General features: G+C 57.5%; 1 protein-coding gene across 3 annotated transcripts in view; it reads left to right on the forward strand.

Moving 5' to 3' along the window:
- The window catches only part of DOCK1 (dedicator of cytokinesis 1), a 306,250-nt gene that overhangs the window by 258,334 nt on the left and 21,776 nt on the right, over window positions 1-26,140 (forward strand). For all 3 annotated transcript variants that reach the window (XM_056106671.1, XM_056106670.1, XM_056106672.1), the window contains exons 33-38: window positions 6,983-7,131; window positions 17,922-18,007; window positions 18,196-18,352; window positions 22,097-22,137; window positions 24,034-24,124; window positions 25,515-25,634. In XM_056106671.1, coding sequence (XP_055962646.1) covers window positions 6,983-7,131; window positions 17,922-18,007; window positions 18,196-18,352; window positions 22,097-22,137; window positions 24,034-24,124; window positions 25,515-25,634 — 644 coding nt within the window. The remainder of the gene's footprint in view (window positions 1-6,982; window positions 7,132-17,921; window positions 18,008-18,195; window positions 18,353-22,096; window positions 22,138-24,033; window positions 24,125-25,514; window positions 25,635-26,140) is intronic.

Consider the following 26,140-nt stretch of genomic DNA (forward strand, 5'->3'; position numbering starts at 1 on the left):
CACAAACCCCAGCAGGGTGGCCCCAAAGCTCCCTCTGTCCAGCTTTGCTCGGACCTTCCAGATCCTCTGTAAACCCACCACACCCCCAGCCATCTGGAGTCAGAAGCAGACCCCTACCATGGGGGGGGCAGGCCCTGGGCCCCATCTACATTGTGGCCACCAGACCAGCGCACGCAATGAGGCCGACAGCCTTGCCCTCAGCCCCCGTCCGCGCGGAGCAAACCCTCACCTCCCTGTTGGACTCTGCAGAGGCCTTGAAAGGCGCCCAGTCAGGAGTGTCCACGAAAATCACTGAAGTCAGGACTGGAGTGATAGCACTGGCCTTGCACGCGGCCGGCCCTGGTTCAATCCCTGGCACCCCGTATGGTCCCCCAAGCCAGCCAGGACTCATCCTTGAGCACAGAAGCAGGAGAAGCCCTGAGCACCCCCCCAGTGGGGCCCCCAAAGCAAACAAAGCTTGAAATGAGTTCCCCCAGAAGGGGGTGGGGTGAAGGTGTTGTTGCCTTGAAGAAGTCGGCCGCTTTGTCTTTTAGGTGGTGACACCTGAGCCGTGCTAGGTGACACACGGGTAGCGGTTCCCAGGGTCAGAGAGAGACCAGTGGACTGGCCGTGCAGAGGAGCAGAGTGACCTGGCCAGAGTCCAGCAGGCATGACCACGGGCGTCCATGGCCTCAGAGGCTCCGCAGGCTCCCAGCCTGGTGCCCATGGAGCCGGGGAGGGGCCGTGTCCTCAGCTAAGCAGAGTTCAGGAAGGCGCCCGCTGTAGTGGGGGCGTTGGTCTGAGGTGGCTGCCCATGTGGACAGGAGAAAGGTCCCCTTTCCACTCAGCGTTACTGTTAAAAAGCAAAGGGTCTCTAGACATGATAGCCTCTCAGTATCCGTATTGCAAACCATCACTGTCACTGTCCTCCCGTTGTTCATCGATTTGCTCGAGCGGGCCCAGTAACGTCTCCATTGGAGACTTTGTTGTTACTGTGTTTGGCATATTGAATACACCATGGGGAGCTTGCCAGGCTCTGCCGTGCGGGCGAGATACTCTCGGTAGCTTGCAGGGCTCTCCGAGAGGGGCGGAGGAATTGAACTCGGGTTGGCCATGTTGGCCGCTTGCAAGGCAAACGCCCTACCCTCTGTGCTATCGCTCCAGCCCATTGCAAACCATAGTGCCCAAAAGTAGAGAGAGAGTGGGGCGGGGGGGGGGAATTGTCTGTCATAGAGGCAGGGGGAGGGTTAGGATGGAGATGGAGGTGGGTATACTGGGGAGATTGGTGGTAAGGAACCTGCACTAGTGGAGGGCTGGGTGTTTGATCATTGTGTGATTGTAACTCAAACACGAGAGCTTGTAACTGTATCTCACGGTGATTCAATTTAAAGAAGGGGGCACGGGGTCTCCGAAATGTTAATGTCTGACTGGAGACTGGAATCCTTCCTGCCATGTTAGGAGACCTGACCCAGGGACACGATCACCTGTGAGGAACACTGCTCCTTCTCGGGGTCCCACTTTTTGAGGGTGTCTAATTGCCAAGATTGCTAATCCTCAATGGATGGAAATGGCGGGAGTGGAGCACCTGGTTGCTCTGCCCTGGACAGCAAAGTGCCGGCCGTGTCCACTGGGTTTGCTGTGTTCCTGGTGGATGTGCCGTGTTCGGCCTTCCCAGTGCTGGCTGGGACCTTCTGTTAACATCCCTAGCAGTGCTGTAAAACAGGGCTGAGTTGTCAGCTGCTTCCTTTGCTCCTGTCAGTGTGGTTATCCGATGTTGCTCTTCCTTTTGATTGATGTCACGTGTGTCGTGTTCGTTGACCTGCGTGTTGGACACCCTTTTCTCCCGGCAGTAGCATCATGATATCTGGTCCTGATGATGTGCTGTGGAGTTTGATTTGCTGATGGTTTGAATGTTACAGAGTGATGGTTGTCCTCATCCATGCAGTTACAAATACTGCATCTTTATTTGGGGAAGGAGTTTTAGAAGAATACGTGCATGTTCTTGGAAGATTTGGTAGAAATTCACTAGTAAAACAATCTGGCTCCAGATGTCAGCCTTTGGCAGAGATTTTTGGGGGGAGAGTTTGGGCCACACCTGGCAGTGCTCAGGGGGAGGGTTTGGGCCACTCCTGGGTCTACGCTCCGGAATCACTTCTGGCGGGTTTGGGGGACCCTATGTGGTGCAGGGGATTGAACCCGGGCTGGCGGCATACAAGGCAATGCCCTATCTGCTGTACTTTCGTTCCAATCCCACCTTTTGGGAGATTTTTGACAAGTACTTCAAATTTCCATACTTCTCATCATTCTGTGTTTTCCTGCTTCCCTCTTGGTAGGCCTTTTCTATCTGCAGTTTCTTCTAGATTACCAAATTTGTTTGCAGATGCTTGTCTCCTAATAACCTTGGTACTGTTGTTTTTCTGCCCTTTTATTTTTTTTGACCTCCCCTCCTTCGAGTTTACTTTTTTCGCATGTGGTAACCTAGCTGCAGGTCTGTCACTGTCACTGTCACTGTCCTCCCATTGTTCATCGATTTGCTCGAGCGGACCCAGTAACGTCTCCATTGTGAGGCTTTGTTGTTACTGTGTTTGGCATATCGAATACGTCACGGGGAGCTTGCCAGGCTCTGCCGTGCGGGCGAGATACTCTCGGTAGCTTGCCGGGCTCTCCGAGAGGGGCGGAGGAATCGAACCCAGCTCAGCCGGGCTGGCTGCATGCAAGGCAAACGCCCTACCGCTGTGCTATCACCGCAGGTCTGTAGATTCTGTATTTCTGAGGAACCAGCTCTTGGTTTTGTTGCCCTTTTCTGTTATCCTATGTGACCTTGTTTCTATTTTATTTATTTCCACTGTTGGCGTTTTCTTTCTTCTCCTAACTTTTGCCTTTTCTCGTTGTTCTCAAGTTGCTTTCATTGTAAGCCCCAACTGTTTACTGGAGATTTTTCTTGACTGGAGCTACCGTTCACTGCCTAACCTCCCTCCCCCGTGCGGCTCACGCTGGATTCATTCCATTTGGTCCAGGAACTTTTGTCTCCATTTTGTCCCACACACTTGCTAATTTCTATTTTAATTTCCTCACTGAGTTGATGTTTCTTGTGAAGCACCTTTTTTTTTTTCCCCCTGCATATTTGAGGTTTTTCCCAGTGATTTTTATGGTTGATTTTTAGTTTTAAAGCGTTGTGACTAAAAAAAAAAATGCTTGGTCCGGGGTTAGTTCACAAGCTCCGACATTAGTTTTGTGCACTGCCTGTGACCTATCTTTGGGAATATTCCACAAGAGAATGATGTCAAAACTGCTGGTTCTGGAGGGATGTTCAAATCTCCCTTTAGGCCATCTGTCTGGTTCATCCTCTGAGGCTATTCATAGTTTATCCTTATTGAGTCTCGGTGACCTCCCCATGGTTGTAAGTAGGGTGCTAAGATCCCTATTTTTGTGGGGGATAATAGACCTCTAAAATGGCACTCAGGAGGCCTGTGGGTCCTCCTGGCTATTCCCAAGCAATGAGGCCTGGGGATCAGAACTAGGGTTCGAGAAAGTAGTGCTGCTCAGGCCCTGCGGTGCCAGGCATGACCTGGGACAGTTCTGGTGGTGCTCAGGGACCTTCAGGCTTTGCCCAGTGATGCTCTGGGGTCCAGTGGTGCCAGGGATCAACCCGAGGCTGGCCCCTGAGCAAGACCAGCACCGTCCCCCCCGCACCCCCGTCCTGTCTCTCCAGCCTCTTAATCCCTCCGTGTTGCGTTGCTGTCAAGGTCCCTCATTAGTTCTCCTCAGAACTGTTTGAGGTATTTGATGCTCCTCTTTGGTGCATATGTTCCGTGAAGTGTTTCATCTTGTGTTAATCCCGTAATCATTATACCATGTCAGCGCCTCTCTCTTATTGCCTTTCGCAGGAAACCTATTTTTTTTTTCTTGAGGAGAGCGGCCGTGTCTGTCTTTTGGCTCGTCTTGATCCTTCGTTGCTTTCTCTTCCAACCCTTACTCCGAGCCTCCTGCATTTGGCGCCAGAGCTGAGCTGCATTCCTGTGCAGGCCAAGGGTTGGGTTTGGCTTCCTTGGCTGCTCTGCTCTCTTGGGTTTTTTTGGGGGGGGCGGGGGGGGGGGGGTGGGTGGGGGGTGGGCTGAAGCAGTAGTACAGCAGGTAGGGCATTTTTGCCTTGCAATGATTCCTTTGTCCCTCCGGCAAGCTACCGAGAGTATCCTGCCCGCATAGCAGAGCCTGGCAAGCTCCCCATGGCGTATTTGATATGCCAAAGACAGTAACAAGAAGTCTCACCATGGAGATGTTACTGGTGCCCACTCGAGCAAATCAATGAACAAAGGGAGGACAGTGCTGCAGTGCTTTTGGGGTCACGCCCAGCGATGTTCAGGGGTTCCTCCTGGCTTTGCACTCAGGAATTACTCGTGGAGGTGCTCGGGGGACCCTATGGGATGCTGGGAATCGAACCTGGGGCAGCCGTGTGCAAGGCAAACGCCCTCCCCGCTGTGCTATCGCTCCAGCCCCTGCTCTGTCGCTCTTAATTGGCCCATTCAGACCATGCCATCGGGGTAATTATTGACATAACTGTGTTGTGGGTTTCCCGTCTGGTTGCTTGCTTGTAATGCTGTCATCGGTCTTTGATCTTTTGTTCTCTCTCACTTTCTCAGCCGGTGACACTTCCCTTTATATTAGGCCTCAACTCCCAGCTCAGATGCTTGCGTGTTTCTTCTGATCACGAGGGTCACACACAAAGTTCTGTACTGCCTGGAGAAGCTCTTGCTACTGGCCCAGACCTTGTTATCTCTCCCCACCCACAAGGATGGGCCAAGGGGTCTTTGCCATCCCACGTGGGTCTCCCTTGCATTTGCAAGACTCTGTAGTGTCTCTTGCCAGGCTAATTTGGTCGTGATGAATTCCTATAATTTTTGTTTCTGTAGCGCTCTAAGTCCTTTGTCCTCTCAGCTCTGAGTAATAACCTAGCCCGGCCGTGTATTCTCGGTAGAAACGGCGTTCCCGTCTGCTCTGTAAATGGAACCGACACTTCCCTTGCCTGCAAGGTTCCTGCGAGAAATTCACAGAGAATCTTCCCGGGTCTCTCGTACGTGCTGTGTTTCCCTCTCGATGCTTTTAATCTCCTCTCCTTATCTTGGTTTTTACCATCTTTAATGATCATATGTCTTGGCATGTATCTGTTTGGATTGATTTTGCCTGGAACTCTTTAAGGCTCTTGGATCTGAATATCTGTTTGCTTCCCCGAGTCGGGAAGATTCTTGGCTTCATAAAAGATTTCTTTCCCTTTCTCTCCTCATGTGGGGCCTTCATAATGCAGATACCCCAGATGCGCGCGTGCGCGCGCGCGCGCGCGCACACACACACACACACACACACACACACACACTGGAAGTTATAGCTCAGGAAGGTTCTTGTGCTCTTCCCACTGTGTTTTCCTGTCAGTCTGGGTCTTTTTCATGACCTGCGTTCCCACACATAGATTCTGTCACCTCTACCTTCTTCTCAACCACTGAATCCTCAAATGTCTCTTTTAGCTCGGCTGTGATGTTCTTTGGTTGTTATTTCTGTTCAAAGCTCCCTCCTGCCCTGTGTTCTGGACCATAGCTGGTAGCACTCAGGAACTGCTCCCAGCTCTGTGCTCAGGGGATGCTCTTGGCAGTGCCCGGGGGACTGGGCAGTGCTGGCCCGAGCCTGGCCCCCTGCAGGAGAGCCTGACTGGGCTTCTGAGCTGTCTCCAGCCCCAGAACTTTCTCTCGGTGTCCTTGTTGTGATTCTCCTTGTTGACCAGCTGTTCTCCTTGTTCCAATAAGCATCGGTAGGACAGTGGCTCTGGATTCCCCCGCAGGTAAGTGCCAGGGTCCTGTTGCATGTGGCTTCTCATTGGCTTCTCCCATCATTCGTGGTTTCTCCTGTCTCTTCATTTTGTTGGAATATAAGATATTTCAAGACTCAGAGATATTCAAGACTCAGAGACTATAAAACTCAGCTCCCGGAAGCGACATCTTATTATCTCATTCCTACTTTGGGCAACCTGGCAGGCTACCGAATGTAACCTGCCCACATGGCAGAGTCTGGCAAACTCCCCATGGCGTACCCAATGTGCCAAATACCAGTAACAATGATGGGTCTCATTCTCCTAACCCTGAAAGAGCCTTGAATATGGCACTTTTAAAAAAATGTCAGGGCTAGGATGAAGGAGATGTTACTGGGGCCTGCTCGAGGCAATCGACAAACAACAGGATGGTCGTGATCGTGATCCCATGAGACTCACCAGGTAAAAAATATTAGGCCCCGCTAACCAGTATACTCAGCATTATTCACAGTGGCAGTGTTCTTTGTTCAAAAACAATATTTGAGGAAACTTCTTCCTTAATTGGCTCGGAACCACATTTGGAATAATATTAGCAAAGCAATTATCCAGACAGGCATAACTCTGTCGCCACGTCAGTAAACCCTTTCTGTTTCCACAGCCTCACCCTCCACGCCCTGGGCTTGGTTTGCTTACCACCATCATTTCTGATTAGCAGAAGTCACTCTGCATGATTTACAGTTGTGCCCAACACATATTTCACCTCCATAAGATGTTTGAGATTAGAAAGGATCCAAGCTAGTCTGTTCTCATTCCTCCCTCTCTCCACCATGTTTTTGCCGTTGTCTGTAAAATGAAATACTAAGTTCCCCGTCTCTCCGCCTTCCCCCCAATAATCTGGGTTCCCGGAGCTGCCTCTGCCCTGGGACTTAGGTCCATCGTCTGTGTCTGAAAGGCCGTTTTCTTCTCCGAGATGCATCCAGGCTGAGGGCCCTGCTGTCGGGAGGGTCTTCCCACAGCCTCGCGCGCCGTGTCTGGAAGCAGGCCATGACTCAGGGCTCCTCAGGCCCTTCCTCCGTTGTGGGGCCTCTGGTGCTGCAGATGGGGCCGTGCCTCGAGTCCCTCTTCCCACTCCTGGGCAGTGTTGCTCTCACCTCCCCGCTTCTGGCCAGCACGTGCGCTGTTAAAGCCTCTGTCTCTTGATCCCAGGTCAACACAAGATCAAGTTCATACCCGAGATGGTGGGCCCCATCCTGGAGATGACGCTTATCCCCGAGACGGAGCTGCGCAAGGCCACCATCCCCATCTTCTTCGACATGATGCAGTGCGAGTTCCACTCAACCCGAAGCTTCCAGATGGTGAGCTTGCGGGGCGTCGGGGGAATGGCTGGGGATCTGGGGGGGGGGGCAGTTGGCCGTGTTGCACCCGGACAGCGGCACCCCCCGTGGCGTGGGTGAGCCCCGTGGAACGTTCCCCAGGGCCGTTCCGCAGGGAGACGCCTGTCACTGCTGGTACTGCTCAGCCGGGAGAAAACTCCACTTACAACTTGCAGTTACGGGCTCATGTCTGGGGTTCTGCACGTCAAGCCCTCACTAAGTCTCTTTCTCATCCTCCGTGCGCTGCGCGCTCTTGGGGGGTTTAACTGGGTCTTACTGGCCCCTCTCCAGTGGTTTATTGCTGAGTTAGGTTCTTTGGGGCCCTGAGGTCTGGACAGTGACAAAACCTGCTGGCCTGGGGTCTGCGGACATCAGTGTGGTTGCGTGTTCACTCGTGCACACGGTACGCGTCTCTACACATATTGCAGTGTCTCCAGGGCTTTGGCTGTGATGTTTCCCAGGGCGCACATGTGCGCGCGCGCGCGCACACACACACACACACACACACACACACACACACACACGTCATGGGTAGGACCCGCAGGATGGGGCTTGCCCGTGCAAATACCTTTGGCAAACAGGCATCCGGGGCAGAGCAGAGCCCTGACCATGGAGCTCGGCGGGACTTTGAATGGCAGCTGGTACTGGAGGGACCCGGCCCTGCGTCAGGCTTTCCCCACCTTGGTGTCCCCCGAGTGAAGGGGATTCCTTAGGCAGGTCCATTTTAGTGACATAGTCTTCATCTTCTTGGCAAACGGGTCGTCCCCTCTCTTCCACAAACATCCGAAGAACTGTTTCTCGTCCTCTGAGATGAGACAGAGTCGCGCGGAGTAAACCAAGCCCCATTCCGGCTCGGAGTCCTGCTCAGCCCCTGCCCTGAGCATCCTCGGGTTTTCTCGTTCTCCCCGTCTTTGCCGTGCTGGGGATTGAACCCACGGCCTCACGCAGCGGGAAAGGTGCGGTGTGGCTTGGCTACGATCCCGGCCAGTCGGTAACCGTGTCCGCTCTCTAGGTGCTCCAGTCCCGGCTGTGGAACGGTCACGAAAGAGAATGCTTGGGAGGGATGTTGTCGGCGAATGAAACCCAAACCGTGGACACTCCTCCTTCCTTCTCTCCTCTCCTTCCCTTCCTTCATCCCGCCCTTCCTCCCTCCCTCCTTCCTCTCCTCTCTCCCTTCCTTCCCTCCCTCCTTCTCATCTTTCCTCCTTTCTTTTCTCCTTCCCGCTTTCTGCCCTCCTTCCTTTCCTCCCTTCCTCTCTCCCTTCTTTCCTCCCTCTGCCCTTCCTTCTTCCTCCTCCTCTCACCCCTTCCTCAGAGAGGGAGGCTTTCTTCCCATTTGTGGGAAAGTCTGGACTTTGGAAGAGCTTTTGTTTTTCTCATTCACTGTCTTTGCACCCAGGCCGCGTCATCCTTGAGCTATTGTATCTAACCTTTTCCGAGTTCTTTTTTGCTCAGCATTAACTAAATATAAGAATTTTCTACCCTGATCTACCCTGATTTCGGCAGAGCCTGGCAAGCTCCCTGTGACGTATTCGATATGCCAGACACAGTAACAACAAAGTCTCCAATGGAGACGTTACTGGGCCCGCTCGAGCAAATCGACGATCAACGGGAGGGCCTTTACCTTTTACCTTTACCCTGATTTGAACCTTTGGGACAGGCCTGGCTCATGGTCCCCGGGCCACTAGGGTTTGTTTCTAGATTTGCACCGAGTAGGTGTTTCCTGAGCTTGTCCATCCATAAAGCTCACATTGCTTTTGAAAGTTTTCTGTGCGTGCATTTTTTTCTTTTTGGGTCCCACCCAGCGATGCACAGGGGTTACTCCTGGCTCTGCCCTCAGGAGTCACCCCTGGTGGTGCTCGGGGGACCATATGAGATGCTGGGAATCGAACCCGGGTCGGGCACGTGCAAGGCAAACGCCCTCCCGCTGTGCTATCGCTCCAGCCCCTGTGCCTGCATCTTTAAAGTTGCAACTTCGAGAGTATTTTTTGTACTTTTGAAACTGTTGCCGAGTTGCTAAGTGTGACCCAGTTTCTACCTGGAGCCCGGTCCTGGCCCATCTCACAGCTCAACCCCCTGGAACTGGAAACCGCCGTTTAAAGGGCATTTTTCCAGACTGAACAGGCATCTGGGTTTTGCGGATTTTCTCTGTCCAAGAGTCCGGGAAGAAGGACCTTCTGAGCCAATGCTGGGAGAGTCCTGCGAGGAGCTATGCCCAGTGAGAAAGAGGAACACGCCCGACCCTCGAGCCAAGATCTGGGGCCTTGGAAAGGGGCCACCTGTGCCCCTCGCAGCTGACTCGGGGTTCTGGTGGGGTCCGGGTGGGCGTGGCTCCAAGTCCTTCTCTCCGCCTCCATGGGCGGGTCTGGGCAACCCCTCGAGCATCGCCTGCTATTCCCTGGCATGTACCCGCCGTGCCCCTGCCTCAGGACAGACGCCCCATTTCATGCCAGCCCACCCTATGGGTGACATGGTCCCGCTGCCTTCGGCACTGTTCCAGCAACCCATTGGTTTCACCAAGAAGATGTGCCTGGTGAAGACCAGGTCCCGGGTGGACAGGTCCTGCTGAGCCTTGAGCCCCGGCTGGGTCCTGGGTCAGTGGCATCTCTGCGCCAGCCCCTCCCAAACCCCAAAGCTTGGCACAGTGGAAGCAGGAAACGGATCGGCCTCGGGGCCATCCTTGTGGGGTCAGGCCTGCCCTGGGCTCTGCTGCCCTCCGGGTCTCGGCTGGTCAGTCCTCGGCTCCACTCTGGCCGACTCTCCACTCACACATTGTCTCTGGTTTCCGTGTCTCCTCGGACTCCTCTGTCCCCCTAGGATGGGCAGCGTCCCTGGAGACCTTTGTCTCCACACCCCGGCCTCAGTGGCTGGCACTGGCCCACCTGCCGCTCGCTCTCCAAGGCTGCTGTGTCTTTGAGGACGGGCCCTGGGTGGCTGTGGCGCAGGGACCCTGCGCTGCCCTGTTCTCACCGGCCCTGTGTTATCTTATCATCACGCTCTGCGTTATTTCAGCATCACGGACGCAGCATTTCTCTCTTAACCATTTTCATTCCGCCATGCCCGGGGTTGAGCCCAGGGCCTCGCGCAGGCCAGACCTATGCGTTCCAGTTCAAGTTGTGGTCCGCTTTCCCTGGCTTAGAGAGTGGACGGGCAGGGTGTGGACACAGGCATCCACACAGATGAAAGAGCCTGAGAGCACCAACCCCTCTGAAGGCCAGCGTGATGGGGAAGAGCTCACAGCTGTCTCCCGGGGGCGGTGCTGGGAGGGACGTCTTGCAGGGAGGCCCCTGGGCCGGACCCTCCGGAAGCAACCACGCCCTGCAGGCCCAATCTCACCTGTCCTCTGGGAAGGGGCAGCTGACCTCCGGCCATGGGTGGGGCTCGGCCTCCCCAGAGCCACCGAGCTAAGGGTCAGCCAGGAACCGTCCAGCCAGCAGTCGAGATGCCCCGAGCTCTGTCCTGCCAGCATGGATGTTGGCCAGTAAAGGAGTCGGTGTCTCACGCCCCCCCACGCTCCTGGGGATGGCCAGCTCAGGGCCCTGCATACGCCCACAGTGCACAGTCCACCCTGCTGGGCCCGGGGGCTGTGACACCCCCACACCTTCCCATCCCTCCTGCTCTGCACCCCATCACCTTTATCACCACCTTTATCCAAGTGCCTCCAGCCCCCAGGCTGCTCCTGGTCGTCCTGATTCTTCCATCACTGTCTGAGAACCGTTGGCCATCCAGACGAACCCCCATTCCCCTCAGGACCATCCCGCTGTGTGTCTCTCCGGTTTCTTCAGGCCCAGCTGGCAACTTCTTCACCTCACTGTCTGCCCGGGCCCTGAGCATCCCGTTAGCACTGAAACAGCAGTTTGGGGGAAACGGGGTTACTTCACACACCTGATGCTGGTGGCACAGTCACACAGCCAGGGCTGAGGGGTGTCGGGATGGGCGAGAGCCCTGGGGTCCGTCAGGGCCAGCCCCTGCATCCCACCACCCAGGATGGGCCTTCATCTGGTCCCAGGCTGACCTGCCCCCATCTCAAGCGTCACCCCTGCTGCCAAGTGAATCACACACATCACTGGACTTGGCTTCCCGAGGAAACAAAAAGCACAACATCGAATTCTCTCCCGGCACATTTTTAAAGAGTTCCATTTGTTATGTCTTTGGAAAATACAGAAGTAACAGCAGCGAATCGCAGCAAATGACCATTCGGGCTCTTCACCATTAATAAAAGCGGGACGGGAAGGCCGCGCGGAGAGGGGATTTTCCATCACGGAGCTATTTTCTGTCAGCTGTGTGAGGGTCAGTGAAATGGTGCAGACTCCCTGCGATCCTCATTTAGTTGTAACAATATTAGAGCAGGAGTGATCTTGGGGTCTGCGTGGTTCCGGGCTCCTGTTGGAGCAATCCCTGTCTCCCCGCATGCCAGCCTTCGCTAAGGGCAAGTCCTATGGCACGGGGGTGCCTCCTGGGACAGCCGACCCCACTCCAGCGGTGTCCGAGGACGCTCCGACCCCAGCCCCTCTTCCTGGACTCATGGGAATTCTGTCTGTGACCGGTTTGCTTTTCTTTCCAATCGCAAAATCCCTCCTGATGTGATTGTCTTGGGCACTTCCAGAGGAAACAGGGCACTGGAATTTGGTGACTGTTTCACCGGAAGCCAGGCCGGACCCTCTTCCTCTAAGGCCTGCAGCAGGGGACAGGCCAGGGCCACCATCACCTCACAACACCAGCAGACCCGAGCTGGGAGCACGTTCCTGAGCTCATGGGCCCTGGGTACAGCCCACGAGGCACTGCCCGGTGGGGTGGCAGTCAGTGGGCCGGCCAGGCAGGGCAGGTCCCACGCTAGCTTCAAGGTCAGCATGCGGCTGGGTGCTGGCTGGAGAGGGGACAAGTGTCTGGAACGTGAGCTGTGGAACACCAGAGACTAATTAATGTGTAATTAGGTTTACGGAGCAGTAAAGCAAGAGGAATGTGGGATCCGTGGGAATGTGAGTGTATCTGCAGGGAGGGGGTTCAGGCCACGGGAGAGGGGGTCTTCCTGCCCCCATGCCAGCTCGCAAGCTGGGTCCTGCCTTCTGCCAGCCTCTGCTGTCTGCTCGGGGGGGGGGTGTGCCAGAAGTCCCAGCCTGGGGCTCCTCTGCCCTCTGCAGGGCACCCCCCTTTCTCTGGCCCCGCTCCCCCTGCAGACACAGATGCAGGAGAATGGCCCCGACCTGAGATGCCAGGGGACCCCCCTCCTGGGGGCACCCTCTCCCGGCTTGGGAGCACCCTGCCTGGAAAACGCCACATCTCATGCCGATGGGATTGGCACCTTCACCCACTGTCCAATGGAGGCTGGTCAAAGAGAATGAGACAGACAGACACATCAGGAGACAGCCCAGCCCAGCGACTGTCCCGGCATTAGGCCACCTGGGCAGCCCTCGGTGGTCCCCAGGCCCACCCCCACGGGCTCCCACAGGCAGCCGCTCTCGACAGAGACAGGGCACGTTGGCATTTGGGGTGTGCAGAGATCAGAGGCTGGGCCCAGCGGGCTCCCTTCAAACACAAAACCCCACCAGTTCCCTTCGCTGTTCCGGCCCACGCTGCCCCTCCAGCGGGAAGACCCTCCGCCGCCCTGCCCTGCCCTGGCCGGGCACACCTGCAGCCTCAGGTCACGGTCATGGTCACGGTCCTCCCGTTATTCATCGATTTCCCTTTATTCATCAATTTGCTCGAGCAGGCCCAATAACATCTCCATCGGGCCCAATAACATCTCCATCATGAGACTTGTTGTTACTGTGTCTTGCATATCGAAGACGTCACCGGGAGCTTGCCAGGCTTTGCCATGCGGGCGGGATACTTTCGGTAGCTTGCCAGGATCTCCGAGAGGGGTGGAGGAATTGAACCTGGCTCCGCCAGGCTGGCTGTGTGCAAGGCAAACGCCCTACCGCTGTGCTATCGCTCCAGCCCATAGCCTCCGGTATTTGTCATCTGTTCTTTCCTGCACGTGCCTCTGCGTTTTGAGAGCTAAACTATGTTACGGGGGCGTATCCCATCCTCAGGGATTTTTGTTAGGGGAAGGAATTCCAACAACACCAGAAACACATACTCACAAGAGCACAAGCGCGTGTGCAAACACGCGCACACACATTAGCATGCATGCACACGCATGCACACATACACACACACGTGTGCACACACAGTCCAGCCCAGCAGAAATGGTCCATTAGTCCCACCTCCAGCCTGCCTGGCGACCGTGAGAGCCGGCTGCCTGGTGCCGGCCGCCCTCGCTGGACTGTGAGTGAACAGGGATGCCAGACCTGGGGGCATGGTTTCTGCCCCTTCCCGCCCCGCATCTGTGGCCCCCTGCTGCCCGTTTCCCAGGGCTACTGATGGGGGCTCAGGGAGCACTGTTCCAGGGTTGCAGTTGGAACCCTGGGGACACCAGGTAGCCAGGGCCGTAACTGGGAAAAGAGAAGAAAACCACCATACCGCCCCTCGCCTCCGGAGCCCGTCACAGCAGCACGGGCTGCCAGCGGGGTCTCCCCGTCATGGCCAGGGAACAGCCACCTACCCTGCCCGCCAGCATCCTCAATGCCGTGGTCTGGACGGGGCTGTCGGACCCAATCAGGGCGACAGACCGCGGCCCACTCGCAAGCGGAGGCCGGCGTGTTCTGTGGGAGCAGTCCCTCCCTGGGGGAGCCGGCCTGGCCACGCACGGGGCCTGGTGTTGAAGACTTACGGGACGCGGGACGGGGCGCCCAAGTGTTACCCCGCTTAGAGGTGTCGTTAGTAAATTAGCGTCAGCTGGTGCCTCCACCGCACTCGCCACCCAGCCGCCCTTTTAGGCAAACATTGAATCCATCACTCAGAATCGGACAAGCAGCAGGCTGGCGGAGCGCCTTGTGGGAGACGGCTCGGCCAGTGGGGAAGCACGACACTTGGACACTTCTGTCACAGAGACCCCAAGCTCAGAGCCGAGCCGAGGGCTGTGGGCCCGTGGGGAGCCGGCTGGCACTCGGCGCTCGCCAGGCCGTGTTCCGGGGTGCCCTGGAAGGCACGTGGAGGGAAGTGGGTGCACATTAGCCCCCTTGCACGAGGCTTATTTGTCCGGAGACTCTCTGCACTCCGCACTTCGTCTTGGCCGTTCCCACCCTTGGCACGACGGGTCAGGCTCAGACTCTGAGCCCGCGCTGAGCCCTCTCTTGGCTTCAGGTCTCCAAGGAGACGTCTCCGTTAGAATTCTTTTCTGTGAAGAGCGAAGTAATAACAGAGTTCGTATCAAAGGCTGGCATTTTCGGGAAATGACGGTAAACATCATTATTCGGAGACTGCAGATAAAAATAAGAAGAAGAATAAAGATGATGATGACAGGCCGTCCTTTCTTCTGCAATAGAGCCGTCTCTCTCCTTCTGGTCCTCAAACCCCTCAACTTCTGAGGCCAGGCCAAATCAAAAGGCAGGTCTCTACTGGGGGGGAGGGGAGGGGGGATTGGTGAGGAAGATCAAGGGGGGATGGGCAGCGGCCCAGAGCCAGGCCAGCGTCGGGTGCTCGGGTCCTTGATGCCGGCAGGAGACGATACCTGCCCGGGCCAGCTGTGGGTTCAGGCAGGGTCAAGGCCAGGCCGCTCTGTGCGGGCCCTGGGGAGCTCCCACCCACTGCCACGGGCTTGCTCCTCGTAGCCCTCTGCGTGTCCCCTACTTGGCTTGGGAACCTGACAGGAACTGTGCCTCAGTGCAGCTGTTAGTGTCCGCCCAGTGCTGCCTGGCTCCACTTTTACCCCAGCTGGACCCAGCAGAACTTTCTCCTTGGTTCCATGGAGATAATACAGGTTCGGTAGTGCTGGTGTTTGTGCCTTTGGTATCACCAGAGTTGGTGTCTCCCCATGGTCCGTGTGGAGGACAAACCCCTTCTCCTCCCACCTCCCTCCCCCACGGGTCCATCCACCCCAGTTCTGTAGCCAACGGGCTGTCTTCTCGGGCTCCTGCCCCTTCTCTGGGGCCCACTTGGTAAGCACGGCGGTCAGCTGGCGTCTGTCCTTCCCCCACTGGCTTGGCTTCATATCACCCCTCTGTGCCCCCACCCACGTTGCCAGAGGCAAGATTTCGAGTTTTCTTGCTGTCCAGCCCATTCCGTGGCGTGGGAGATCACAGCTGCATGGGTGTTGCCTGTGGGTGGACCCGGGTCGTGGTCAGGTCTTGGCTGTGGGCCTTGGCACTGCCGGGAGCGTGTGTGTGTGTGTGTGTGTGTGTGTGTGTGTGTGTGTGTGTGTCTGTCTCTTCAAGGTCACGCCATGGAGTTCTGGGGACTGTCTGGCCATGTCCGGCTTGTTCATTCCCCACAGTGGGCAGTGCCACCCCACTCCAGGAGTGCTGGCACAGTGTGGGGCGGGAGACCCTTGGGTCCAGCCGCGGACACTTTCTGTTTGCCTAAAGAAGACTGTCTGCCAGAGAGATGGCACAGTGGGGAGGGTTTGCCTTGTAGGCACCTGGGTTGATCCCGCACTTCCCTGAGGGCCCCCCAAGCACCGCCAGGAGCGATCCTGAGAACAGAGCCAGCCCCGAGCACCTCTGGGTGTGGTTCAGCACCCAAGATTTTTTTTTTTTTTTTTTTGCTTTTTGGGTCACACCTTGCGATGCACAGGGATTCCTCCTGGCTTTGCACTCAGGAGTTACTCCTGGCGGTGCTCAGGGGACTATATGGGATGCTGGGAATCGAACCTGGGTTGGCCGCGTGCAAGGCAAACGCCCTACCCGCTGTGCTATTGCTCCAGCCCCCTGCACCCAAGATTTTAAGGGGCACTGAGTGGTGTTTTTTTCTGGAAAGGAGATGAGCCAGATGCCCTGAAGTCCCAGCCCCAGTCTGGGGGCCAGTGCAGTGCCCAGGAGAGAAGAAAATTCTCCTGTCTGGCAGCTAAGCTTAGAGGATCCTTATCCTTGTGGGACCCTTGGGACTGTCACTGCTGAGTCCTGGCCTGGATTTCACTCTTCTCTTCCTTCATTTTCCTTCTTTACTTGGGGGGTCCTAAACCAAGTTTAGGGGGCCTGGGGGACCCCATTAGCTATTCTCAGCCAACCCGGCCTCAGGTTCCATGTGAAGGACTCAGGAGGCAGAGCAGGGACACCCAGGTCACCCAGCTGTTCTGATCCCAGACCCATCCACAGTGCCCGGACCCCCAGAGCACACCCGGCAGTGCTGGTACCTGCAGGACAGCCCCTGGCGACCCTCAGGAGACCGTGTGATGTCGGGACAGAACCAGCCCAGCTCGGGCATCTATTTCAACCCCCAGTCTCTCGCCCGGCCCCTTACTCGTTTTCTTCACCCCCTCCTCCTGCCCGCCTTCCACTCGGGGAGCCCGGCTCACCCCGACCGGAGCTGACCCTCCGGCCCCCTTCCTGCCTGGTGCCCGGCACGAGGCAATCCCTGTCCCCCTCACTGTGGAGACACTTGTCTCCCACCCAGGCTTTAGGACCCCAGGGTCGGGGGGACCGACTCACAGCCAGAACTTAGCTTCCCGGGAAGCGTGGGCCTGGGTCTCTGCCTCTGACTCTTGGGCTCTTCCCTGTGAATTCTGGGTCACTCAGGAGCCTTCCCCGGGTACTAACCCTCCTGATATGGCCCCGGGATGACGCTCTGTCCGAGGACTCTTCTTCCGCCAGCAGGAGGCATTTGGCTGGGATCCGGCAGGGGTGGGGGGCGGGGGGGGGGCAGTGAAGGGGCCCGGCGGTGTTCCCCAGGGGCAGGTGAGACCCGTGTCTCTGCTCCCGTCCACGGCAGCTGTCACTGCACCTCCTTCCTGGAGGCCACGTCAGCAAGGTTCTTTCCACGCGGCATCTCCTTTCTTCTCTTTCTCAGAAAATGCTTCTGTATTTGATTAAAACCCGTGATTGGGGCTGGAGCCATAGCAGAGCGGATAGGGCATTTGCCTTGTACGCGGCCAACCCGGGTTCGATTCCCAGCATCCCATAGGGTCCCCTGAGCACCGCCAGGACCTGATTCCTGAGTGCAGAGCCAGGCATGACCCCTGTGCATCAACCAGGTGTGACCCCAAAGCAAAAAAATAATGAAAACCGTGATTTACCAACGTGTTCGTAAGACAGTCACTTCAGCGATTCCGTAATCCAGTACCGACCCCACCCCCAGTGTGGCCTGCCCTCCACCCATGCCCCCAGGTTCCCGCTCTCCCCAACCCACAGGTGGCCCCTTGGTAGGTACAAATTAACGTCCGTTGCTTAGTACCATCTGTCTCTTGGTGGTGTGATTCAGCCGTCGTCTAGGGCTTCACAGCTGACAGGTGCCAGCCGAGCCGTCTGTATTGTCTTCATTCAGTTCGCAGGTGGCTTCTCTGCAGCCTTGCAGTGCTCACGGCAGCCCCGGGCTGGGGAGTCAGGAGCTGCCTCGTGGCTGCGTGTGTGGCCGCCTGCCCCAGGAGCCGGGACCTGGGACGAGGCAGGGCTTGGTGTCTCTTCAACACCCGATGTGGAGCTGGGCCCCATGTATGCCGGGGGGGTCGGGTGTGGGCGGGGCTGGACTCGCCACATCCAAGAGGCTCCAGGGATTCCAGCTGGACTGGGAGGCGGGGGGAGGAATCCAGCAGCAGTGAGGTCAGCCTAGAGCATGTGTGTGTTTGGGAGATGCCGTGAGTCCAGAGGGAAAGGCGAGATTCCCGCTGGGGTAGGGGTCCTCTGAGGTCGGGGAGCACCAAGTCCAGGGGTCCCAGCGTGCTTGGGAACTCGGGCTGCCAAGGGGCAGGGCGAGAGGCCGCCCGGCTGCTGACTGGCGCTTCCTCTGCTTAATTATAGTTTGAAAATGAGATCATCACCAAGCTGGATCATGAAGTGGAGGGAGGCCGCGGCGACGAGCAGTACAAAGTGTTATTTGATAAAATGTAAGTGCTGATTAGCGGGGGGCGGGGGGGGGGTGTCAGGACGGAGACAGAGACTGCAATTAGGCGGCAATGGACCCGGTAGCCCAGAAATGATTAAGACGTGTTAATACTGGGGAATATTTCACACGGCCCCGGGCCGGGCCGCATTTCCCGAGGGTGCGTGACGCGGCGTGCGTGCTCCCACGCAGCCTCCTGGAGCACTGCCGGAAGCACAAGTACCTGGCCAAGACCGGGGAGACCTTCGTGCGGCTGGTGGTGCGGCTCATGGAGCGGCTGCTGGACTACAGGACCATCATGCACGACGAGAACAAGGAGAACCGCATGAGCTGCACCGTCAACGTGCTGGTGAGTGAGGCCAGGGCCTGCCCAGACGGCCGCTGCGGAGCACTGGGGAGTGATGGGGAGCACTGGGGGGTGATGGGAGCACTAGGACATGACGGGAGCATCAGGGGGTGGTGGGAGCACCAGGGGGGTGATGGGAGCATCAGGGGGTGGTGGGAGCACCAGGGGGGTGATGGAAGCATCAGGGGGTGGTGAAAGCACCAGGGGAGTGATGGGACTACCGGGGAGTGATGGGAGCATCAGGGGGTAATGGGAGCACCAGGGGTGATGGGAGCATCTGGGGGGATGATGGGAGCACTGGGGAATGATGGGAGCACCAGAGAGTTATGGAAGAACCGGGGGGGTGATGGGAGCACTGGGGAATGATGGGAGCACCAGGGAGTGATAGGAGCACTGGGGTGATAGGATCACCAGGGGGTGATGGGAGTACCGGGGAATGATGGGAGCATCAGAGGGGTGATAGGAGTACCAGGGAGTGATGGGAGCATCAGGGGGTGATGGGAGCACCAGGGGGTAATGGGAGCACCAGGCGGTGATGGGAGCACCAGGGGCTAATGGGAACTCCAGGGCATGATGGGGAGCACTGGGGCCTGATGGGAAACACCAGGGCCTGATAGAGAGCATCAGGGAGTGCTGGTGAGTGCTGGTTGATGAGTGCTGGTGCATGCTGGCAAGTGCTGGTGAGCTCTGGTGAGCACTGCTACACCCCGATGAGCTCTGTTGCTGCTGGCACGTGCCCCTGTGTGCTTGACTTCAGTCAAATCCAAGGTTCGGTGCGTGCAGACTCCTGAGCACTGCAGGCCCCAGCAGCCACACCAGCGGCTGAGTGCTGCTTCTCACGGCTCTTTCCTCACACCAACCAGGGCTTCCCGGGCTGGTGCTCGCCTGCTGCAGGGGGGAGTTACCTGACCGCCCTTGGCTCATCTGCTCCAAACTGGCCCCCCATTCCTCGACCCCTGGGAACGGGTCCCCGCTCAGCCCCAGGCCGCTGGTGCTTCGTGAGCCCCGATGAGTGATTGCAGGACTGTGCCCTGCACCGGGGTGGGTGGTGACCCCAAAGCTCAGAGCGATGGTCTCCTCAGACCCTGTGAACCCTGTTTGGGGTCCTCACAGGTGCATTCAGTTTAGGCGGCCACGGGCTCAGGGTGTCCCCTAACCCAAGGACAAAGAACCTCCCCAGAGACAGAGCAAGTGACGCCCTGGACAGAGCAGACGCTGTGAGGGCAGAGGTGGAGACTGGTGTGCTGCGGCCACCAGCCAAGGACAGGTGGACCCCGCAGAGGCTGGACAAGGCACAGGGCACAGTGACCCAGGAGTGAGCCCCGAGCATGACCGAGTGTGGCCCCCAACCCAAAACTCAGAGGAAGAAGAAGGAGACAGTAGAGCCCGTGGCAGATTCCAGGGGCCCCGGAAGCCGGAGTGGTCGACAGGCCCTGCCGGGGGGCACTGCCAACCCCAATTAGGTGCACAGAGGAAAGAAGGCAGGTCCCGCCCGATTCCTTCCCACTTGTTCTCCGGGTCCTTGGCTGCTTCCCAGAGACGCATGTGTCCCCTGCAGAAGCGCAGGCCAGAGATGTGTTACACGCGCCCCGTTTTGTCACCAGGCAGAAATGCCTGGAAATCCTGGAGGCCAGAGCCGAAGGAGGAACAGTGTTTACTGACGCCTTAAGGGCCCTGATTCCCCTCTGCACCCGGCTCTTGTCCGTTTTGTTTCCCGTCATGGACTTAGCAGAACATCCTGGGTTGTGCGAGCTGGCTTCCACGCCCGTCTTCAACCCCCCACCTAAAGCCCAAATGATTCAAACACAAAGAAGAGACTCGAGCCGTCCATCTGTCCTGCCACTGTCCCCTGAGCGCACCCCTACCGGGACCCTGCCCGCCTGTCCCAGCCCTGTGCCCTCGGTGATCGGGACGATTTCTTCAGCGCTTAATGAGATGCTCTTTAATTTCTGCTGGTGGCATCGTGAGGTCCGTGACTCATCGGCGTGCCTGTCTCTCAGCCCGGAAACCAGGGTCACGGTACCACAAGGCCCCCCTCTCTCTCTCCCCGGCCCCTTAACCAGGCTAATTAGGACTCAGCGAGAATTCTCGCCGAGGCAGTGCCTTGTCTGGGGTGTGGAGTATCATGCCGATGTGTTTCTGAAATCTCAGTTCCAAAAGGCCCGTGCTCAGGGGCGGTTTGGAGTTGGCAGGGGCTCACCGTGGGCTACTGTGTGCGTCAGCATGGACGTGGAAGGGTCGGGAGGGGCCGGACGCTGCCCGCAGAGCCTTTGACGTAAGAGATGCAAAGGTTTTATATAGCAGTCGGGACGGGAGGCGCGTCTGAAGCGCAGGTGAGAAGAGAAACGGCCCAGCCCGGGGGGGTGGACAGAACTTATTCAAGTCCTGGTCACCAGGCCTCCCCCACTGAGAGACTATTAAGGAGAACATCAGAGGCTCAGGAAGGGAGCAGCAGTCCCCGCTCTGGAGGGCTCAGGCCCCGGACTGGCTGGGCTGTCCCCCCCTCTCCGTCCCCCCTTCCGTCCTGTCCCCGCCCGCAGGTGACTCTCACCAGGGCTGTGAGCTCGATTCCTTCCTCCAGCCACATGACTGTGACTTTCTCTGCCCAGCGCAGGGACCACTGTCCCCTCCCGGGACCACAATCTCTTAAAAGTTTCTTTATTTCGGGGCTGGAGCGATAGCACAGTGGGGAGGGCGTTTGCCTTGCACGCAGCCGACCCAGGTTCGATTCCCAGCATCCCATAGGGTCCCCTGAGCACCGCCAGGAGTAATTCCTGAGTGCAGAGCCAGGAGTCACCCCTGAGCATCACTGGGTGTCACCCAAAAAGCAAAAAAAAAAAAAGTTTCTTTATTTGTCTTCCACAGAGGATTAAAGGCCTCTGGTCACTGCGCCGGTGGCTTTTAAGTGTTTTAAACTAAATGTACTGCATGGGGGTGAGGGGGCACACTCTCTGCTCCTTGGGGGTGGGGGAGGGGTTGTTCCTGCTTGTGCAGTATCAGGGGTCACTCTCGAGTTTCCACTCACAAAGCTTCTGCCCTTGGAGCCACTGCCCGGCTCGTGCCCAGGCCTTGACTCTGCAAGTCAGCGGCTCCCCTGTGAGCCAGCGCTGGTCATTTTTCTCCATCCGTGTTCGGAAATGGCCTGTGACTTCCCCACAGAGCTCGGGCCATGCAGGGATCACTGCCAGTGGGCCTCAGCCTCTGAACCAGATGGTTCAGCGTCAGCCGCTGCTGCTGCGGGCAGCGGGGCCCCCCAACGAGGTACTGGGCACCTCCGGGTTGCTCCAGGTGGTGCTAAGGGCCTTTGGGTGCTCCTGCCGTCCCAGCTGTCCCCCAACCCCGGGCTAGCTTGGTCCAGTACCCCGTGATCTGCATCTCTCAACATGGCGCAGCCCAGCATGTCACACATTATTCCCAAACGCGAGAGCTCTGGGTTCGGCTTCACGTCTGTGGAGACTGTCACGGTTAGCAATGGCCGAGAGCACATCTTTGGTTGGTGCCCACTGTCGCTGAGACGGCAGCTTTTCAACCACAAGCAGACTTCAGTGCAGGGAAGGGAGACGGTTGCCCCGTGGCCCCTTCCCAGACCAACAGTGAAGAACGACGTGAGAAGGTTGTGCGTGTGGATTTGAGGTTCTGATCCGAAGAACGCGCTCCTTGGCGGAATCGCTGTGAATTTGTCGTGTGCGTGTGATGTCTTTGGCAAGACAAGTGTTTTTGACCCAGTGTTGTGGCTTGATTTTACAGAATTTCTACAAGGAAATTGAGAGAGAAGAAATGTACATCAGGTATGGAGGCCTGGTGCCTGCCCGCTCGCTGCGTGTGTGCGAGTGTGTGCATTTGTGTGTGTCCATGTGTGTTCTGTGTGTGTGCGCCTGTGTTCTCACACATTCGTGCTGTGTGTCTGTGCACACGTTTCTGTGTACGCAAGTGTTTGGACGTATCACATGGGTCGGTATGCGTACATATGTTTGTGTGTGTGTGTGTAGTTTTGTGTTTGTGCTATGAGTGTGTCTCCGTGCCTACGTGTGTTTGTGTGTGCTGTGTGTTCGTGTGTGCTGTGAGTTTGTGCATGCATGTGTTTGTGTGTGTGCCACGTGTACCCAACTGTGTGTATGTTCCATGACTGTATCTGTGTGCCGTGAGTGTGCATTTGTGTTTGTGTGTGGCGTGAATGTGCTCTTGTGCATACGTCTGTGAGAGCTGAGTGTGCTTGTGTGGGACCGCGTTTGTGTGCAGGGTATGCCGTGGGCCACGTCCAGGCAGGCCACGTCCAGGCAGGAGAGGCCGCGGGGTCACAGCTGTCCCCACCCAGGGACAGTGAGGCGCAGTTCCCAGGTGATTCTCAGCCCTTGTGCAGCTCGCCAAGACAGAGCGGAGATTTGGGGGTCACTCTGGCCAGCTCAGAAGCAAAACTAAGCTGTCCTGCTCTGGGGGTTTCTCCTGGGCGGAGTCACGGGGCCTGTTTGAAAAGAGGCGGCACCAAGAATGTCATAGCTAACCCCGAGATCGAGTCAAAAACCCGGGTTGCATCTCTGGGATGGGACCATTAGAATTTCCACCTGTTGTCACTTGTAATTGCCCCTGTGTCGCCTGTGTGCCCTGTGTGCCCGACCCGCCAGGTCCCGGCCTCCTCCTGAGTGTGGCCTCCTCTAGTTTAGACACCAGTGGGAAATATTTTGCAGAATCGCCATTTGAAGAGCGCAAGGAGGTGACCGACCCAGCACCGGTGTGGAATGAATGTTTATCACGTCACACCGGATTTGGGTTGGCCTTGGGACCACACCCAGCGGTGCTCTAAAGCTACTCCTGGCTCTGTGCTCAGGGGCCCGCGGACAACTGAGTCTCCTACATTACCACATGCACTCAGCCCGTTGAGTGTCCCGCTGACCCTTGATTTTCTCCATTTTGATTTCTAATTTTTCCCCACTTTCTTCTTTAAAAAGGTACCACGATCACGATCACGATCATCCTGTTGTTGGTCGATTGTCTCGAGCAGGCACCAGTAACGTCTCCTTCTTCCTAGCCCCGAGATTTTAAAAGAGCCATATTCAGTGCTCTTTCAGGATTAGGAGAACGAGACCCATCATTGTTACTGGTATTTGGCATATTAAGTATGACACGGGAAGTTTGCCGGATTCTGCCGTGCGGGCAGGATACTTTCGGTAGCGACATCTTATTAAAAAGGTACCATAGGATTTAAATAAAAGAACAGTCATCTTTTATTTTTTAAAATCTAAAACCCGGCTGCTTAATAGCAGAAGAAAACTTTGTAGCAGACGAATTTGTTTGGTCAGCAGCCCTGTGATCGTGGAGCGTTTTATTCATCCGGATGCATAGTGCGTGGATTTCTTCCGTGTTTGGGTTCGTAGGGGTGTGGACCGTGATAGGCGAGCGTTGCACCATCTCGCCTCACGTGGGTGAGGAAAGCCCTGAGGAAGCTGCAAAGGAGAGAGCGACCCAGAAGGACAGGTCGAACTCCTGCCCATCAATACTGCGTAACTCCGGGACAGCTGGAGGAGAGAGGATGGGGGCTTTGGGAGAGTGTTGTAGGTGGTTGGTTTGGCGTGTGCTTCTGTGATGGATGCTTCTGGGCGTTACGACTGGAGGCAAAGTCCAAGAGTGAGGCCGGCCCGGGCCCTCGGGCGTGGGCACTTAGGCTGCTGCCCCTGTCCCTTGGCCAGGTACCTCTACAAGCTGTGTGACCTGCATAAAGAGTGCGACAACTACACAGAGGCCGCCTACACCCTGCTGCTCCACGCCAAGCTCCTGAAGGTACCACGGCTCCCCCTCGCTCTGGGCTAACTCGCCCGGGGTCTCTCCTTACCCGGGGTCTCTTCTCACCCAGGGTTCTCAGGTTCTCTCCTCACCTGGGGTCTCTGCTCACTAGGGTCTCTCCTTACCCAGGATCCTCAGGTTCTCTCCTCACCCGGGTCTCTCCTCACTCGGGGCCTCTCCTCACTGGGGTCTCTTCACTCAGGCCTTGGGTCTCTCCTCACCCGGGGTCTCTTCTCACTTGGAGTCTCTCCTCACCCGGTGTCTCTCCTAACGCGGGGTGTCTCCTCACTCAGGGCCTCTCCTCACTGGGGTCTCTTCACTCAGGCCTTGGGTCTCTCCTCACCCGGTGGTCTCTCCTCACTCAGGTCTCTCCTCAGTAGGGTCTCTCCTCACCTGGGGTCTTTCCTCACCAGGGGTCTCTCCTCAGGCAGGGTCTCTCTTCACCCAGGTCTCTCCTCACCCGGTGTCTCTCCTAACGCGGAGTCTCTCCTCACTCAGGGACTCTCCTCACTGGGTTCTCTTTACTCAGGCCCTAGGTCTCTCCTCACCCAGGGTCTCTCCTCACCCGGGGTCTGTCCTCACTCAGGTCTCTCCTCACTAGGGTCTCTTCTCACCAGGGGTCTCTCTTCACGCAGGGTCTCTCCTCACCCGGGGTCTCTCCTCACCCGGGGTCTCTCCTCACCCGGGGTCTCTTCTCACCCGGGTTCTCTCCTCACGTGGGGTCTCTCCTCACGCAGGGTCTCTCCTCATCTGGGGTCTCTGCTCACTAGGGTCTCTCCTCACGCAGGGTCTCTCCTCACGCAGGGTCTCTCCTCACCCGGGGTCTCTCCTCACCCGGGGTCTCTTCTCACCCGGGTTCTCTCCTCACGTGGGGTCTCTCCTCACGCAGGGTCTCTCCTCACCTGGGGTCTCTCCTCACCCAGGGTCTCTCCTCACCCGGGGTCTCTCCTCACCCGGGGTCTCTTCTCACCCGGGTTCTCTCCTCATGTGGGGTCTCTCCTCACCCAGGGTCTCTCCTCATCTGGGGTCTCTGTTCACTAGGGTCTCTCTTCATGCAGGGTCTTTCCTCACCCGGGGTCTCTCCTCACTCAGGTCTCTCCTCACTGGGGTTTCCCCCCTCACCCTCCACCCCAGGGAGTGACTGTCCTTCGCACGCCACCCAACTCCCCGCCCTCCAAAGTCCCATCTCCCCTGGCCAGGCGCTCCCAAGCGTCCCCTCCGAGGCCTGTGAGCAGGACCCCCGTGAGCGTGTCCCCCGAGATGGCCATGCTGTGCGTGCTATGCTCAGGCCCGCGTCCCCCCTGCCCCCTGGCCCCCGCGGCCCCATGCCCGGCTGCGCCCAATAGCGTGGCCCTGACCTCACGGCCCGCCCCGCCTCTCCCCGCAGTGGTCGGAGGACGTGTGCGCGGCCCACCTCACGCAGCGCGACGGCTACCAGGCCACCACGCAGGGTCAGCTGAAGGAGCAGCTGTACCAGGAGATCATCCACTACTTCGACAAAGGCAAGGTGAGCGACCCCCAGCCCCCCACTCAAGTGCCGCTTGGCCCACCGGTGCCCACGCCAACAAAACGGGTCCCTGCAGGGCTCCTACTTATCCTCAGCGGCCCTGTGAGTAGGGGTCGCCCCGAATCGGCCTCCCTGCTCCCCGGGCTGGGGGTCGGAGCATATTGACGTCCCTGGGGAGCCCCCATAGCGGGAGATTGGGAGTCTCCTGCGCCCGTTTCCATGTCAGCCAAACAAGGCATGTGCTAGACTCACGTTCTAGATTCTAAATCGGATTCACGTTCTCGCATTATGTCCCGGAGGGTCATTTCACTTGCACACGGACCAGACCAGACTCGAGGATGCAAATGCAAGGCCCCTTTATTGCTAGACTTGGCGGGGGTGGGGAGTGGGCATCCCAGTCAAGTGGGCCTGGGCAGCTGGGGAGTGACCTAGCAGGTGGCAGAGACATCACAGGGCCCTCGACGAGGGCAGCCAGGAGCCCGGGTCTCCCTGCAGCGGTGCCTCTG

The sequence above is a fragment of the Sorex fumeus genome, unplaced genomic scaffold, assembly GCF_029834395.1.
Source record: "Sorex fumeus unplaced genomic scaffold, SorFum_2.1 ptg000142l, whole genome shotgun sequence".
Taxonomy (NCBI): Eukaryota; Metazoa; Chordata; class Mammalia; order Eulipotyphla; family Soricidae; genus Sorex; species Sorex fumeus.